The sequence below is a fragment of the Ctenopharyngodon idella genome, chromosome 18 (genome assembly GCF_019924925.1).
Source record: "Ctenopharyngodon idella isolate HZGC_01 chromosome 18, HZGC01, whole genome shotgun sequence".
Lineage (NCBI taxonomy): Eukaryota > Metazoa > Chordata > Actinopteri > Cypriniformes > Xenocyprididae > Ctenopharyngodon > Ctenopharyngodon idella.
In genome coordinates, this window is record NC_067237.1 from 11,194,021 (window position 1) to 11,212,682 (window position 18,662).

An 18,662-nucleotide genomic window follows, 5' to 3' on the forward strand; every position below is an offset into this window, starting at 1 on the left:
TCTCAGTGTAATTTGTGAGGAGGAGAAAATGAATGCTTTGGGAAAATAACTTTTATGGTTGAATCCTTAGAACAAATTTAGTAAAATTTCATTGTGTATGTTTACTCTTAATGAATTGTAAGAACTCCATGTAAATGTACACACACACACACACCATTTGCATCTTTTATGCATTGATTATATTGTTGCCACTTCATTTTTGTGTTCTTGTGTTCTGTGTTATGGCTGATTTAGTGATTTTATCTGACAAATTTAATTGTCAGCAAGTGTCCAAAAAGTCACCAAATCTCATGCCATTTACATTAAGACAATTTTTTTTTTTTTTTTTTTTTTTAACTAGCATACAGGTGCTGGTCATATAATTAGAATATCATCAAAAAGTTGATTTATTTCACTAATTCCATTCAAAAAGTGAAACTTGTATATTATATTCATTCATTACACACAGACTGATATATTTCAAATGTTTATTTCTTTTAATTTTGATGATTATAACTGACAACTAAGGAAAATCCCAAATTCAGTATCTCAGAAAATTAGAATATTACTTAAGACCTATACAAAGAAAGGATTTTTAGAAATCTTGGCCAACTGAAAAGTATGAACATGAAAAGTATGAGCATGTACAGCACTCAATACTTAGTTGGGGCTCCTTTTGCCTGAATTACTGCAGCAATGCGGCGTTGCATGGAGTCGATCAGTCTGTGGCACTGCTCAGGTGTTATAAGAGCCCAGGTTGCTCTGATAGTGGCCTTCAGCTTTTCTGCATTGTTGGGTCTGGCATATTGCATCTTCCTCTTCACAATACCCCATAGATTTTCTATGGGGTTAAGGTCAGGCGAGTTTGCTGGCCAATTAAAAACAGGGATACCATGGTCCTTAAACCAGGTACTGGTAGCTTTGGCACTGTGTGCAGATGCCAAGTCCTGTTGGAAAATGAAATCTGCATCTCCATAAAGTTGGTCAGCAGCAAGAAGCATGAAGTGCTCTAAAACTTCCTGGTATGCATTGACCTTGGACCTCAGAAAACACAGTGGACCAACACCAGCAGATGACATGGCACCCCAAACCACCACTGACTGTGGAAACTTTACACTGGACCTCAAGCAACGTGGATTGTGTGCCTCTCCTCTCTTCCTCCAGACTCTGGGACCCTGATTTCTAAAGGAAATGCAAAATTTACTTTCATCAGAGAACATAACTTTGGACCACTCAGCAGCAGTCCAGTCCTTTTTGTCTTTAGCCCAGGCAAGACGCTTCTGACGCTGTCTGTTGTTCAAGAGTGGCTTGACACAAGGAATGCGACAGCTGAAACCCATGTCTTGCATACGTCTGTGCGTAGTGGTTCTTGAAGCACTGACTCCAGCTGCAGTCCACTCTTTGTGAATCTCCCCCACATTTTTGAATGGGTTTTGTTTCACAATCCTCTCCAGAGTGCGGTTATCCCTATTGCTTATACACTTTTTTCTACCACATCTTTTCCTTCCCTTCGCCTCTCTATTAATGTGCTTGGACAGCTTGAACAGCCAGCCTCTTTTGCAATGACCTTTTTTGTCTTGCCCTCCTTGTGCAAGGTGTCAATGGTTGTCTTTTGGACAACTGTCAAGTCAGCAGTCTTCCCCATGATTGTGTAGTCTATAGAACTAGACTGAGAGACCATTTAAAGGCCTTTGCAGGTGTTTTGAGTTAATTAGCTGATTAGAGTGTGGCACCAGGTGTCTTCAATATTGAACCTTTTCACAATATTCTAATTTTCTGAGATACTGAATTTGGGATTTTCCTTAGTTGTCAGTTATAATCATCAAAATTAAAAGAAATAAACATTTGAAATATATCAGTCTGTGTGTAATGAATGAATATAATATACAAGTTTCACTTTTTAAATGGAATTAGTGAAATAAATCAACTTTTTGATGATATTCTAATTATATGACCAGCACCTGTATAGGTTAATGTTGTATGGTAGTGGTCCACAGCTAGCAGGTAGTGGTTTACTGTAACCGCAGCTGCAGTAATGTAGTATAAGTGGTAGGTTTATACAGGCATTTCAGTATCACTGAACTGTAGTTATACTGTATTTGTACTTCATTATAATGCAAACCTTCAGTTGTACTTCATTTTACTGCAGCTGTACTTATAGGTACTGCAGTTTTACTGCTGTTGAACTTCAAAGTACTGCAGTTGTACTGTGATTATACTTCAATATACTGCAGTTCATTTTTGTAAGGGAACAACAGCAGTATCTGTAAAAATATAGTGGTCTTGCTGTCCGCCATTACACTTGCAGAATGCAGAAAGCGGAGTGATTCAAACTGTGAAACGGTGTGGTGACAAATTGGGTCCCCCTGAAATCAGGTAACCCCAAAGCGAACCCATTGGTTCAAATGGCTTTTAATAGGTATGCGCTTGATTACAAACCGTCATGATACTGGCAGAATATCGCGTGGCTAGACAGACCTCCCAGCCAATCAGATTCGAGAACCAGAACGAACTGTTGTATAAATAAATTCAGTTGATTCGCTTGCACTGATATAGTCAGATTCTTCTTAAACTTTTGCCGCAGCAGCAGTGTTTATTCCTGCCTTGTAAATGCATTTAAATTCATGATATTTTTCATAACTAACTCTTAATATTCAAAAGAGAAGTGAATTGTGCCAGCTTTCGATGGCTAGAATTATGACAATACTATTTGAATTTGAATTGTGTAAATTTGAATTATGGACAAGTGTAATTTAATAAAATTGAATATTATGTGGCCTTTTTACATAGTTCTGAATTAGATTTTTTTTTAATATTAAACTTGAATATTAAACATTTGAAATTGAACACAACTGAAATGTTTTCATGGCAGAATTTTATAGACATGTATTTTCAAACAGCAGATTTTTCATTCTGAAATTTTAGACTGCAAATATCCAGTTTTTAAAAATACAGCTTCAAGTTTTCAAGATGAAGAAGAAATTCAGAACATCAAATTCAATATTGTAAATTCAAAGCGCAGAAATTCAGATCGTACAGAAAGTAGGTCAGAGGCCATCCGCAGGGAAGAGTAGAGGGTCTCAGAAAAGTCGAACTGAGCATTTCGACCAATTACAAAACTGCAGTTGTTTTTCTGAGGAGAAACATTTATGAGCTGTATTTATGTTAGGTTGGCTTTTTCAGCACTTGAAACATTTGTCTAAGTTTCCCTATTGTTTGTTTTAAAGTATATTTGGTGTGAAAGTGATTAGCATGCTACTGTGTCTACACAGGACGCGAGCGACATGACAATAGAACACATTGATTATAATCAGTAATACAATGTCTACACTGGATGCAGGCGTCGTGGCGCAACACCATGTCTATATAAATATATATATATATATTATATATAAAGCTTATTGATCGTCGAGCAATGAGCGCGTCTCCTGCGAAAAACACGGAGGAAAAAAGAAGCAAATCCGTTTAGTACAAATGTTTTTAATGTGATCCAAACTTTAAAAGTGCATTAAAATAGAAATGATACAAAGTCCTTGAACTGTTACAGTTACAGCAGATATAACAGGCAGGGATGTTTATTGATACCAGCAAGAGTGAAACAGCAGTGCAGGTGAATATAACGTGAAGTAAATAATGAAGTTGAGAGTGCAGAGAAGTGATACTGTCCTTGTTGATTGTAGAAGCGGGGAAACTTGGAAGACGCTGGAGAAACTTGACGTTGGAGACGATGAACACTCACACACAGATGGGATTCACACGAGGAGAACAGGAGACGCTGGAGACAGGTAAGTAGGTTTGTAGGAGTCCTTGAGGTAAGCATACAGGTAAGTCTTAATGCATACGAGACCGGACGAAGACTGTGTGTGAGTGTGTGTGTTAAGTACTGTGGTGATTGCGGTGCTGATGAGGTGCAGGTGCGGGTGATCAGTACTCTGGAGAATCGGTGCGCTGTGATTGGTGAGTGGTGGAGCCTGGCGTGTCTGTGACAGAACCCCCCCCTCTACAGCCCGCTCCTGAGGGCCGAGGACCCCGACGTCGTGGTGGCCGTCCTCGTCCACGTGGGGCAGGTCTGTCGGGATGGTTGGAGTGGAAGGTGTGAAGCAGGTTGGGGTCCAGTATGTCGTTTCTGGGGACCCAAGAGCCTTCCTCGGGCCGTAGCCTTCCCAGTCCACAAGATATTCTAATAGACCACCACGGCGTCGGGAGTCCAAGATCTCGGCAGCTGCTACGCCAGGCCCTGTGGAGAGAGGAACAGAAGGGTGGTGAGGTTTTAGGAGGGAAACATGAAATGTGGGATGAATCCGGTATTGTGGAGGTAATTGGAGTTGATACGTGACAGGGTTGATCTGCTTGGTGATGGTGAATGGGTCAGTGAATCTGGGACTCAATTTCTTGCAGGGCAGACGCAGTCTGATGTCCCGTGTTGACAGCCAGACCTTCTGTCCCGGTGGGTAGGAGGAAGCATTGGAACGGCGAAGGTCGGCCGTCATCCTGCGTCTGCGCAGGGCCCGCTGTAGCTGATGGTGTGCAGAGTCCCAGACCCTCTCGCTCTCTCGGAACCAGTAATCTACTGCTGGAACATCCGATGGTTCCCCGGTCCAGGGAAACAGTGGGGGTTGGTAACCGAGTACGCACTGGAATGGGGTGAGTCCAGTAGATGGCTGACGCAGGGAGTTTTGTGCGTACTCGGCCCAACCCAGATACTGGTTCCAAGAGTTATGGTGGCCGTGACAGAAGGTACGGAGGAAGCGGCCGATCTCCTGGATCTTCCTCTCCGTCTGCCCGTTCGACTGGGGGTGGTAGCCCGATGAGAGACTGACGGCCACACCTAGGAGCGAGAAGAAGGCCTTCCATACCCGTGAGGTGAATTGGGGTCCTCTGTCAGAGACGATGTCCTCTGGGATTCCGAAGTATCTGAACACGTGATTGAACATAAGTTCAGCGGTCTCCATTGCAGTAGGTAAGCCCCTCAGGGGAATCAAACGACATGATTTAGAGAATCGATCTACGATGACGAGGATGCAGGTGAAACCATCGGATACTGGCAGGTCGGTGATAAAATCTACTCCTAGGTGTGACCAGGGTCGATTGGGAACGGGCAGAGGATGGAGCTTGCCGGATGGAAGGTGGCGTGGGCTCTTGGAGATGGCGCACTCCCTACAGCCCTGCACGTACCTTCTGACGTCCGTTGCCATGTTGGGCCACCAGAAGCGTTCCTTAAACAAGGAGAGGGTTTCATTGACCCCCGGGTGGCCAGTGCCAAGTGACGTGTGGGCTGAGTGAATAAGTGGAGTGCGTTGTGCCCTGGTGGTGTAGCGCAAGCCTGGTGGACAACCCGACGGAGTGTTGGTGGAGGCATTGGAGGAGGGTAATGTCTCCTCCGACCAGGTGATGGGGCTTACGAGGATGGATTTTGGGAGGATGGTCTCTGGTTCTTCTGGTGGTTCGTCAGGAGCATGGAGACGAGAGAGGGCATCTGCTTTGACGTTTTTGGAGCCTGGTCGGTAGGAGATGGAGAAGTCAAAACAGGTGAAGAATAATGCCCAGCGGGCTTGTCGTGGGTTCAACCTCTTAGCAGCTTTTAGATATTCCAAGTTTTTATGGTCGGTGAGAACGATGAAGGGGTGTTTGGCTCCCTCCAACCAATGCCTCCACTCTTCCAACTTCACGGCCAGCAGCTCGCGGTTCCCAATGTCGTAGTTGGTCTCCGCCAGGTTGAGCTTGCGGGAGAAGAAGGCGCATGGGTGAAGTCTATTTGGGTTCCCCTGCTGCTGAGAAAGTACCGCCCCCACTCCGGTGGTGGAAGCGTCCACCTCTACCACGAAGGGTAGGTCTGGATTAGGGTGGACGAGGAGGGGAGCGGTGGTGAAGGCTTCCTTAAGAGCTTCGAAGGCGTTGGTGGCAGCTGGTGTCCAGGACAGAGACTTGGGCTTATTTTTGAGGAGGTTGGTGAGTGGATGGGCGATGGAGCTGTAGTCTTTGATGAACCGGCGGTAGAAATTTGCAAATCCGAGGAAACGTTGGAGTTCTTTAATAGTGGATGGAGTGGGCCAGGTCTTGATGACTTCCACCTTCCCGTCGTCCATCCGGATGCCACTGTGGTCGATGATATAGCCTAAGAAGTGTACTGATGACTGGTGGAAGGAACACTTCTCGGCTTTTAGGAAGAGGTGGAATTTCCTGAGCTGTTGGAGGACCTCCGCAACGTGGTGGTGATGTTCGGCCAAGCTCCGGGAGTATATCAGGATGTCGTCGATGTAGACCAGGATAAACTTATGGAGGAACTCCCGGAGCACCTCATGGATGAAATCCTGGAATACGGAGGGGGCGTTGACCAGGCCATACGGCATAACAAGATATTCATAGTGGCCGGTAGGTGTCACGAAGGCGGTCTTCCACTCGTCCCCCTCACGTATCCGAATGAGGTTGTACACGCTGCGGAGGTCCAGCTTGGTAAACACAGTGGCACCATGGAAATGTTCCAGGGCCGCTGGGACACGAGGAAGGGGATAACGGAACTTTATTGTGATCTTGTTTAGAGCGCGGTAGTCGATGCAGGGCCGCAAGCCTCCGTCCTTCTTTGCCACAAAAAAGAAGCTCGAAGCAGCAGGGGAAGTAGACTGGCGGATGTAACCTTGGTCTAGAGCTTCCTTAATGTATTCCTCCATGGCCTTCTCCTCCGGGATGGACAGAGGGTAGATCCTTCCCCTGGGCACTGGCTCACCCGGAAGCAAATCGATGGCACAGTCCCATGGCCGGTGTGGAGGCAGCTTGGAGGCTCGTTGCGGGCAGAAGACGTCGCTGAAGGGGGCGTAACAGGATGGTATGTCAACAGAGCGTTTCTCTACCGGGCTCTCAATGGAAGTTGCACAGAGGGAGATTTCTTCAGAGCGAGGAGGTGACGGAGCTGGAATTCTGGAGATACAGGTTGAGAAACATGTTTCTCCCCACTTCAGGATCTCGCCGCTGCCCCAGGAGATGACGGGGTTACGCTGCTCCAACCAGGGACGCCCTAGGATCACATCAGAGGTGGAATCCTCCAGAACCAGCAGATGGATATTTTCTTGGTGCAGCACGCCGATCCGCAGTTGGAGAGGACCAGCACAGCGACTCACGCGCTTCTTAGTGAGAAGTTTTCCCGTCACAGAGTGGATCTGGTAGATGGTCGGAGAAGGCGTGGTCTTGAGCTTGAGTTGTCTGCAGAGGGCGCTGGAGATGAAGTTGCCGGCTGACCCTGAGTCGAGGAGCGCCACCACTGGAAGAGAAACATCAGCGGCAGTAAGGTTTACTACAGTGGTAAGTGGCTTCAATTTATTCATGGAGGGAAGGATAGCACTCACCATAGGACGCGGAGGACGGGTTGGGCATGTGGAGAGTACATGCCCAGGTAAACCACAGTACAGACATAAATTCAGGGTCAGCCGCCGTTGTCGCTCTGCAGACGATAAACGAGAGTTTTCCACTTGTATGGGTTCGTTAGCTGGTTCTGGAGGGCTGACGGATTCTGGCCGACGGAGGAAGGTGTTAAACAGCGACTGGCCCTGGTGTTCTTCAATACACGACTGCATACGGGTGGCGAAGCGGATGGAAAGCTGGATGAAGCGCTCGAGGCCGATGGAATCCTCGTATGCAGCGAGATGCAACCGCACCCGAGGTTCCAACCCTTGTCGATAGGTGGTAATTAATGCCTGTTCATTCCAACCACTGGAGGCAGCTAGCGTTCTAAACTGCAAAGCATACTCATTAACAGACATGGAGCCTTGTTTCAGGTTGTATAATTTCTCACTGATCGAAGAGTCAGACGTTGGTTTCCCGAAGACCTCTTGGAAATGAGCGACGAAACTGGAATAGGATTGTGTGACTGGGCTGTTCTGAGACCAGATGGAGTTGGCCCACTGAAGTGCTTTGCCTTGCAGGTGAGAAATTATAAACACCACTTTTGTAGTTTCGGTGGGGTAGAGGTGCGGTTGCATCTCCAGGACCAGTGCGCACTGCAGGAGGAATCTGCTGCAGTCCTCCGCCGAGCCAGAGTAGGGCGTTGGTTTGGCCATGGGACTGGCGTGAACCGGCGGTGAAGGAGTGGAGACGGTGTTTGTGGATGTGATCGCTGGAGCGGGTGACGGTGAGCTGGAGGTGAGTGCTCGGCACAGGGCGTCCGTGAGCTCTTGGAAGGGATCCGGGTGACTCATGCTGGTATCAGGCTGTTATGGTCCGGTCTTCTGTTACAACACAGAAGGGACTGAGGCAGATATAACAGGCAGGGATGTTTATTGATACCAGCAAGAGTGAAACAGCAGTGCAGGTGAATATAACGTGAAGTAAATAATGAAGTTGAGAGTGCAGAGAAGTGATACTGTCCTTGTTGATTGTAGAAGCGGGGAAACTTGGAAGACGCTGGAGAAACTTGACGTTGGAGACGATGAACACTCACACACAGATGGGATTCACACGAGGAGAACAGGAGACGCTGGAGACAGGTAAGTAGGTTTGTAGGAGTCCTTGAGGTAAGCATACAGGTAAGTCTTAATGCATACGAGACCGGACGAAGACTGTGTGTGAGTGTGTGTGTTAAGTACTGTGGTGATTGCGGTGCTGATGAGGTGCAGGTGCGGGTGATCAGTACTCTGGAGAATCGGTGCGCTGTGATTGGTGAGTGGTGGAGCCTGGCGTGTCTGTGACATGAACATGGAAAGCAATGAAATTTATTAGCCTATAAGTAGGGCCTATCAGTTTAATTCAGTTATTTCATCATATATAGGGCTCTGCGCTTTGGAGAGGGGTTTGAGACGAGCAGGGCAGAGTCTTTCTCATAAATTAATGTTTTTTCCTAATATTCCAATATTGTCACCATTTGAAAATTGTCAAAGCCGTACAATATGCTGTAATGCCGAGAAAAGCAAAACTGAATACCGGCAAATGTGAACTACGGACTGACATGCTGAAAAAAAGTAAAAACAAAAAACAGATATAAGCTATATATATATATAATTTCGTTCCTACGACGTTTTGTGGGAACATAAATTGTAGGAAGGAATTCTTAATTCGTGGCCATGATCTATCTTCCCCTGTGAAAATATAGGGGAAAAGAATCAAGAGTTTGCATATCCAGATACCTCACGAAAAAATGGAGTGTCTGTGACCCATTAAAAATAACAAAGTTTGTTTTCCAGGAGTTTAGTTTTACTTGCGCAAAGCATAAGCAACAGAACATGAGGAAACATCGACACGCACAGCACAGAATAAAATCATATCTAGCCTATAAAGACTAAATAGGCCAAATATTTCACTCAAATAATTAACAGATTAACAAAATGAAAGAAAAAAAACTGCGACAAGTAGTAGTAGACTACTGAGTTTTTTTATGTTTTGACGCTCTCCATCACAAAGAAGTTGATGGAAAAGAAATTGAGATGGCGGAAAGCAGTAGGCTATCCTGTCTGTTTTCTTTATTTTATAAGAACACAATGTTCTGTTTTTATAGGCTACATAAATTAAAGTAGACCATCTGCAGTTTAAAACGATGCTTTTGTAGGCTATGAGCATTAATGATGGAATATAGTTTTCTGGGGCTATAAGTAGGCTACTCAAGTGACTGGTTCAAGTGATCGTGCCGGCGCCTCGCGCGCACACACAGTTTGATAATTTATTTATACTTATTTACATGTTTGTTGACTATATTTATTAGGGCATTCCTCAAGTAGAATGGTTTTGACTGACGGCGCTCTGAAAAGTGAACAGACGCTCTGAATTAGAGACGGTAAAAGTGAGTGGGGCCAACATCATTGGTCTTATAAAGTGGATGGGTCTTGCCCTACCCACATACAATGGTTCATACACCCACGCATTATACCATTAATTTCCGCTCAATACACATTATTGTAAGCCATTTATTCATGTTCACACAGTGCGCTTCTGTACTAGTCAATAGAAAGGCAAGAACCCATTGATTATAATCAGTGATATTGTCTACACTAAATGCGGCGCGGCCCGACGTGACACGTCAAATCCCCAACAGCAAATGAATTCCCGTTATTTCTGACGCAGTCCACACTCTTTGCAGTGGTCACTACAAGCTGTTGTGATGCGGCGCGGCGCGTCCGGCATAGACACGGTGTTGCGCCACGCCGCCTGCATCCAGTGTAGACATTATATTACTGATTATAATCAATGGGTTCTATTGTCACGTCGCTCGAGTCCTGTGTAGACACAGTAGCATGCTAATCACTTTCACACCAAATATACTTTAAAACAAACAATAGAAAACTTAGACAAATGTTTCAAGTGTTGAAAAAGCCAACCTAACATATAAATACAGCTCATAAATGTTTAAGCACAGACTCGCCTCAGAAAAACAACTGCAGCTCTGTAATTGGCCGAAATGCTCCGTTCGACTTTTCTGAGACCCTCTACTCTTCCCTGCGGATGGCCTCTGACCTACTTTCTGTACGATCTGAATTTCTGCGCTTTGAATTTACAATATTGAATTTGATGTTCTGAATTTCTTCTTCATCTTGAAAACTTGAAGCTGTATTTTTAAAAACTGGATATTTGCAGTCTAAAATTTCAAAACGAAAAATCTGCTGTTTGAAAATACATGTCTATAAAATTCTGCCATGAAAACATTTCAGTTGTGTTCAATTTCAAATGTTTAATATTCAAGTTTTAAAAAATCAAATTCAGAACTATGTAAAATGCCACATAATATTCAATTTTATTAAATTACACTTGTCTATAATTCAAATTTACACAATTCAAATTCAAATAGTATTGTCATAATTCTAGCTCCATAGCTCTCTCACAAGAAGTCTGAATTAAACTGACATTCTCTATGTTCCATGTGATTGGCTGTTTGCTGCATGTCACACTTTCAGGTGTACGCCCTCTAGAGTTAATCACAAACTGCTATAAATGGAATTGAGCAGTTTTCATATGCTTCTGGATTGAAACTGAATATGTCCACGTGTGAGATAATGACGCTCTGCAAAAGTAATGATTCTTTAATTGATGGTATCTCAGTAAAAGAGACTGTAAAGTATCTGGGTATTTATTTAACAAAAAAAATTGCAGCCAGACAACAGCTTAATTTTTCTGGCAGGGTCAAAAAAACTAAAAGCATCTTTAATCTTTGGCTCCAAAGAGACCTTTCCCTTTATGGGAGGGTTCTTTTGTCCAAAGCAGAAGGATTATCTCGTTTTGTATATCCTTCTCTTTCTCTTTTTGTTAATGACTCTACTGCTAAAGGAATTAACACAATTTTTCTAGACTTCATATGGAAAAACAAACCTCATAAGCTTAAAAAAACAGTCCTTTCAAATAGTCGGAAAAAAGGGGGACTTAAAGTGTTAGACTTTAGTGATACAGTAAACACCTTTAGGATAAATTGGATTAAAAGATGTTTAACAAATCCCAGTTCTATATGGTTTTTTATCCTGAATCATATTTTTACAAAAATTGGTGGCCTTCCCTTTTTATTAAAATGTAACTACTTACCTAATAGAGTGCCAGTAGCACTGTCCAAATTTCATCAGCAGGCTCTTCTTGCTTGGAAGTTATGCTACACCCACAATTTTTCACCACATAAAACCTTTCTGTGGAACAACTCCGATATAATGATTAGGAATAAATCTATTTTTCTCTCTACATGGTTTAACAGGAATATAATTGGAATTCTTTCAATTTTTGATAAATCAGGTCATTTTTTGTCTTATGAAGAGTTTATGTCTGTTCATAATTTCCCCTTACCGTTTAAAGAATATAATGCAGTGCTTAAAGCGGTTCCTTCCGGTCTAACTCAACTTGTTAAATGTCATCTAACTTTTAGTAAGAATGACACAAAAGAACCTGATTTGATCTTAGATGGAATAAGTATATTTAACAAAAAATGTAATAATAAGCATATTCGACAAATTCTTCAAAATAAAACGTAACATTCCTAAAGGCAAATTTTATTGGGCATCTCTTATCGAATCTATAGACTGGAAGGAAGCTTGGCTGTTACCTCATAAATACTGCATTCCAAATAAGACCAAAGAAGTTCATTTTAAGATATTACATAAAATATACCCTGTGAATGAAACTGTGGCAAAATATATGGAGATTAACAGTTCTTGCTCATTTTGTGGGAATAATGATGAAACACTGATCCATTTATTTTTCCAATGTGAAAAAACTCAAAACTTTTGGAATTGTTTATATCTTCATATAGGGAAGTATCTTGATTCTTCCAAATCCTTTCAATTAAAAAGATATAATTTGTTACTATAAAGGTACAACTAATACTTCAATAAATTATATTGTTAATTTTTTTATTTTGTTTGGACATTTTTTTATTCATAAGCAAAAATTCTCTAACTAGCAGCCTACCTTTTCACATTTCTTAATTGAAATTGATGTATTTCTCAGATCTCTTAGGTTGATTAAAAACAAGAAAAGTGACAGATTTTTTAAATCTTATGATGATTTGTTTGGTAATGCCTCTGATGCATAATGTTTCCTCTGTATTGGATTATGATGTTATTTTATTTTTATTTATTTGCCTTTTCCTTTCTCTTATTTTGTTTGTGGAACTTTACATGAAGATTTTATGTAATTTCATTCCTGTAGAGGTTCTGTCTGTTTTGTCTTTATCTGTTCATTGTTTGATACATTATAATAAAAAATAATAAAAAAAAAAAGTTAAGAAGTTAATCACAAACTCTGTATCAAATAAACTCTGTGTTTATTCTGAGCGTTGTGAGCCCACTAAACCTGAGGCCCATTTCAGAAAGGAGGTTTAGTGAAAACTCTGAGTTTGTTAACCCTGAAATGAGGGGAACTCTGGGTTTTCCGTTTCAGAATTGGAGGGATCTCAAACCCAAGAAAGCAGGGTAAGTCAAGCCCATTTCTGAAAGAGAAGTAACTTATACTTAGAGTCAGTTACTATGGTAACTTCTGTGAACTTAACCTGGTCGGGAGCAGGTTTTCTTTGGTAAACCCAGAATTTTTTTTAGTCTCCTCCCCCCTTTTAAAGCATAAGTGGTGTTTAAATGCCTACTTCATTCATTCACACTGCATTTGATAAATGACTTTCACTTAAAAACATCTTACTGTGACCTCTAGAAGTAACTTAATAATTAGAATTTCCTTTAGGTTTTCCAATGTGGTTGATTGCATTGATGAGACACATATTCCCATCATCGCACCTTCTGAAAATGAAACAGATTACTGTATGGAATGGTAGTCCGAGATATATGCTGTAACCACCACTACACCTGTTAAATAAACACAAATTATCCAATTCATCTGGTCATCTTTATTTCCTACAAATAGGCCTACAAAAGCAAGAGTTATTTTTTTCCTGCTGGATTTTAATATTCTTCCATTACTTGGTATTGTGGCCATCTCCTCTTCATCTGTCAGTGGTGGTGCAGGTCCTCCTCCCATGTTGCAAGCCTCTGCCTTCTTGCTGTTGGCTGAGTAGAATTCAAATGTTAATTTCATTACCCCAATTAAAAAAAATGTAACATATTGGATTAGAGAACATTTAATTATGTGAAAAGAGCATTAGAGAGACTATGTGGAAAAAGCTGAATTGAAATAGACACTGAATGATATTTATTTAATATGTAACATGTTTGTAAAGTAATGTAGCCTACACCAATGAACCTTTTATGCTTAAAGGCTGATTGAATAATGTTTTTATACTTAATTTTTAGCTGCTGCACATTCTTTTTTTTTTTTTTTTACCCGTGGGATACCATGAAAATGAATATTAGTTCAATAACTTACCATTCTGCCAATTTTCACCTCTGGTATTATAACAATGATTAAGAATAAAACTTACATATTGGCTCAGAAGTATGCAGACATCTTTTTGTCGGGTGCTGTTGCCATGGTGAATCGTAATTTCGGAGCTCCATTGATCAACACACTTAGAGTTGATTGAACTAATTCAATTAAGCTGTTCTGAAACCAAAAACTCAGAGTTTCCCATCTCAGGGAAGAAGTCAGCTCTGAGTTAAAACTTGAACTCTGAGTTGACTTCTTCCCTGAGATGCGAAACTCTGAGTTTTCGGTTTCAGAACAACTTAATTGAACCTCCTTATTGAAATGGGCCCCTGATCTAAACCAGGTTGGACTTAAATAAATTTGTCAACTCTAAACCTACTCTGAAACTCAAGAGTTTGTTTAACTAGCTTCATGCAACTGGCCCATGGTGTTGTCCTTTGTGGATGTATCATGTGCCTTGTTTTCAGTTCTGTTTCTGCCTGCCTTTCGCCATGTTTGGATGCACTCTGTTTTTTGCCTTTGCCTGGATTTACTTTTGTTATTTTGTTAATAAACTTCTAGAACTGCATTTGGATCTCTCCATCTTTCTGAATCAGCCCACGTTACACTTTGTCGTTGATATCCGGTGTAATAATCAAGGAACTTTGCTGCCGTACCATGGGTGCAGCAGGCGCAATGATATTGTGCAGCACCTGTGACCCCCTGCTTGCACAGGTAGCGTGCCTTGCAACCATGGAGACATTTGTGAGAGGCGCTGTGCGATATCATGGCGCCTGCTGCACCCATGGTACGGCAGCAAAGTTCCTTGATTATTACGCCGGAATGAGAGTATAGTTCCTAGCCATATCGGCCTAGAAAATTGCAACTTTTCATTTTCCGTCGGTCTTAGTACACGATGTAACTACAGAATTGTTACGTTTTAAATAGGAAAAATAACGAAACTCTTTGGTCATTTTTGAGCGAGATGCTAACGGTCTAATCAGATTCAATGAACTATGCTAAGCTATGCTAAAAGTGGTACTGCCAGACCCGGAAATTGGCTGAATGGATTCAAAAATGGTAAAACTCAACTGTTTAACTCTAGGGAAGTTGGAAAATGAGCCTATTTTCAAAAAAAATGGAGTGTTCCTTTAAGGGGTCACATCAAAAACAACAGCAAAAATAAAAGCACATAAAGAAAATGTAATATTTCATGTATAATCATGCATAATTATTTCATGCTGCAATGCATGCTGGTAGCCATGGAAGAGTTTTGTACTATGGCGACATGTATTGCAACATGAAGCTTTGTTGTCACAGTTGTTGAGATTCATTTGCTGAATGTTGATGTTTGTGTGTGTCTAAATTATACAGGTGTTGAAATATTTTGTGCAAAACAGTTTTGTACAAAACTTTTTTTTCAATTCCTTAAGAATGTGGTTGTCAAAACACTGAATCTCAAGCTGTAAGCTTTGTAGATTACTGTTATTAATACTATGTCAACCTTACAAGCAGAGACTGGATTCTGAATGAAAGCAGTGAATCAAGCAGCGCTATGTGATGGTTATGTCATCAACAATGGGTCTTTTTCACAGACTGTGATAACATGTTTCACCTGTTATAAAAATCTGGCAAAGTTTTCTATATATTTTCATTAAAAAAAACTTTAATTTTACATTTTAAAACTATTTAGCACTATTTGTTTTGGTCCTCCCTTTCATTGATTTTGTTTCATAAATGCTTACATTTTGTAACCGGATCTTGACCAAAATCATTTTTGAAATGTTTTACATCTCTCTAGCATGATTACACAAGAAGTGATTGTAAAAACTGTGGCCAAAATCATGTTTCTATTAAAATCTAGTGCTTGTTTAGGGGTAGGGTAGGGTTAGGCTGGAGAAAATATCATTACCCTGATATAAAAACTATAGAAGTCTATGAGATATCATAGTTATTAAAAATTACCCCATTAATATAGTAAAACCTGTTGAACTGCAACTGGTGAGCCAGACTTAAAAAAGACTTGGGTCTATGAATCGGCCAAATCATATAGGCTATTTAAATCTAGTGTTTTGCACACGTCTCGGGTTATATTTGGTGGTAGTGGTCATTATATCATTAATATCAATATCAAATACCATTAACCTAATATAAAAACAATGGAAGTCTATGAGATGCCCTAACTATATAGTGAAATAAACATAAATGTGTTTGTGTGTGTGTGCGTGTGTGTGACACTGAGTGAGTGAGAGAGATGGCGCTGTGTTCAGTTCAGTCGTCTCACAGTCACAGTGTGAGGAAACTTCGCCAGACAACTTCAATAAGACTTTTTACTCTCTAACAGCACAAGGATTACACCGCCTCATAAGGATGTGACTCCAGACGACGGCTTAAATGTGCTTTTCAGGATTGTTACACTGACACACAAATCAGAAATCGGCGGACCAAGCGAGTTTGCGGAGTGAACGAGTTTTTTCCGTGGGATCAATGGCGCTACATTTGTGAGAAAACGCACAAAGAATGTTAGTGGATTTGAAATCACGCTGCTTGTGATTTTGAAGTTCTGTTGCGCATGGAACTATGAACGATCCGGAGCTCACGCCGACCTCCAAGGCGCTACAGCGAATGGCTTCGTCTTTGCCCGGGGAGGAGAGCGCTCTGTCCGGCAGCGTGTGCATCCCCGAGCGCAACGGGATTTTCTTCATCCACTGCTTTATCTGTGGAAGCGGAGTGACCCCGGGAAAAGAGCTGAGCTTACAGGTAAAATACCAACGAGAAAAGGATAGCCCATTTTTCCCTTTCCTGCAAGGCCAGGACCCGGCTCCTGGCGCGCCGGAGATCAGTCCGGATGGGGACGCTCTGGTGTGTGCCGTGTGCCACTGCTTCCTGCGCGAACAGTGGAACTCATTCGAGCGCAACAGGACGCCCATCGAGAAGCGCATGTACTGGCTCAAGAGACCATACCAGTGCGATTTACGGAACATTAGCTACGATCTTGAGCGGAGAATGAGCGTTAGTAATTATGACGCCAATGAGTCGGACATTTCCTCATTCTCTGATAATGACTTGTCCGAGCAGGACTTGGACCTGTCAGCGTGTGTAATGAATAGCAATAATGCCACAAGTTTCCGTGCGTCTAATAAAGCTTCAAGAGAAGGCAGTAGAAAGAGCGCAATGAGTGTTAAGAGCAGTCCTGAGTCAGCGCGATATCCGACCAGAGTTTACACAGCTCAGGACGTACCTAAATCAGATCGGCGTGCGACTAAAATCATCAATCACATATCGCACTCATCGGTGTCCATGGCTGTCCAGCAGTATGACAGTCTATCTGTGCGCACACCCCTGCAGGATAACGGCATAATTACGTGCAATAAGCAGTGGATACATGCGTCCACCGGTGATTTGGACGCGTCTGACAGCTGCGAGATCAACATCACCAGCGATGATGAGAGAGAGCGCGCAGCATCATCGCACTTTGATGTAGAGAGGAGTCAAGCTGCCAAATGTCACTCCAGTCTTTCTGCTGACGAATGCGTCTGTTATATTTGTGGAAGCAAGCTTTCAGCAGGAGGTCGCTTCAGAGTGTTTGTGCAGAAGCAGGAGAGAGCGTCCGGTGAACCATTCTTTCCTTTTCTGTGGCTTCACACCCCTCCACCCGGTGCTGTGCCACTCAACCTGGGTGGATATACTCTGGTTTGTACCACTTGCCACTCCTCCCTCATGCAGCAGTGGCGAGGGTTCGAGCTAGCAGATGTGCCTGTTCTCCAGCGACTCTATGTAGTGCCCCTCAACACTGGTGCTGCAACCCCTCTTTCTCCACCTGCCATGAATGAATGTGTGGCTGGATTACCAAAAATCCACCCACTCCCCTCCATGCCACAGAACCACAGGGAGGCCTGCTACCTATGTGGGCAGGACTGCGGTCGAGAGGTCAGGACGGCATACACCCATGCTGGTGCAAGTAAAGCCCGCAGTGCAATGTATTTTCCATTCATAAACCTGCTACCATGCCCTCCTAATGCTCAGAGTGTGCGGAATGGACAGGTACACTGCTGTGTCACATGTCACAGAATCTTGGAGGGGGTCTGGGCAGAGTACTGCCTCTGTCTAAGTGAGGAGCTCATTACTTCCGTCAGCACGTTCCTTGAGAGATACCACCTGGCCATGGGAAGAGGAGGAGTCTTGGTATCCCCCCCCAGAGGACCTCTGTTGACCCCTTCTCAGACTGCCATAACAACCTCAAGCCACACCTCCATCTGTTACTTGTGTGGGGAGGAACTCTCTGGAGGAACAGAGTATCAGCTTCACGTTAACCCTCCGGGGCGTTGTGGAGAGCGAGAACCCTTTTTTCCTTTTCTAACTGTCCACCCTCCCGCTCCCCGTGCCCGCCCTGCTGATGCCACGGGCCTTGTGTCTGCTTGTGCACTGTGCTACCATGACCTGCTGGGCCAGTGGACCCAACATGAGAGTCAGGGCTCAGGATCAGGCCCGTCCAGCAGCCCCTGGGCACGCCAGTATAACTGCAACACATTCATCTGCTTCTTCTGCAGGAAAGAGAAGAAGAGACCTCTTGGGCTGAAAGCGGTGTGCGTTGAACGCTTGCCTGTGTTCCTCTATGCTCCAAGGGTCAGCCAGACCCTGGTAATTGACAATGGCAAGCAGTTAACAATCGGCTCCTGTGTGGAATGTAAGTCCATGGTTCTGGCTGGACAGAACATGAAGCCGGTCGGTGTAATTGCACAGCACAAGGTAAGAATGTTGTGGGCCAGACTGCTTTCCATCATAATCTTTTGACTCTTTCATAGTCCAATTGGTTGCAAACAGTTTTACATGTTTAAAAAAATCATTAGAACCTCAGATTACTTTTTTTTCTTCTTTCTAGCAACCACTAGATGGTCTTTCAGAGTCTTCTGGGGCCTCAGTTAGCACAGTTTATT

At 42.9% G+C, this 18,662-nt stretch overlaps 1 protein-coding gene across 2 annotated transcripts in view; it reads left to right on the forward strand.

The window, feature by feature from the left end:
• Positions 1–16,029: 16,029 nt before the first annotated feature.
• gse1b (Gse1 coiled-coil protein b) overlaps positions 16,030–18,662 on the forward strand; it is a 234,727-nt gene continuing 232,094 nt past the window's right edge. Inside the window, exon 1 of one of the 2 annotated variants that reach the window (XM_051870999.1) lies at positions 16,030–18,474. In XM_051870999.1, the coding sequence (XP_051726959.1) occupies positions 16,306–18,474 (2,169 nt within the window). In that variant the 5' untranslated portion in view covers positions 16,030–16,305. The remainder of the gene's footprint in view (positions 18,475–18,662) is intronic. The other variant, XM_051871000.1, reaches the window with a different exon arrangement.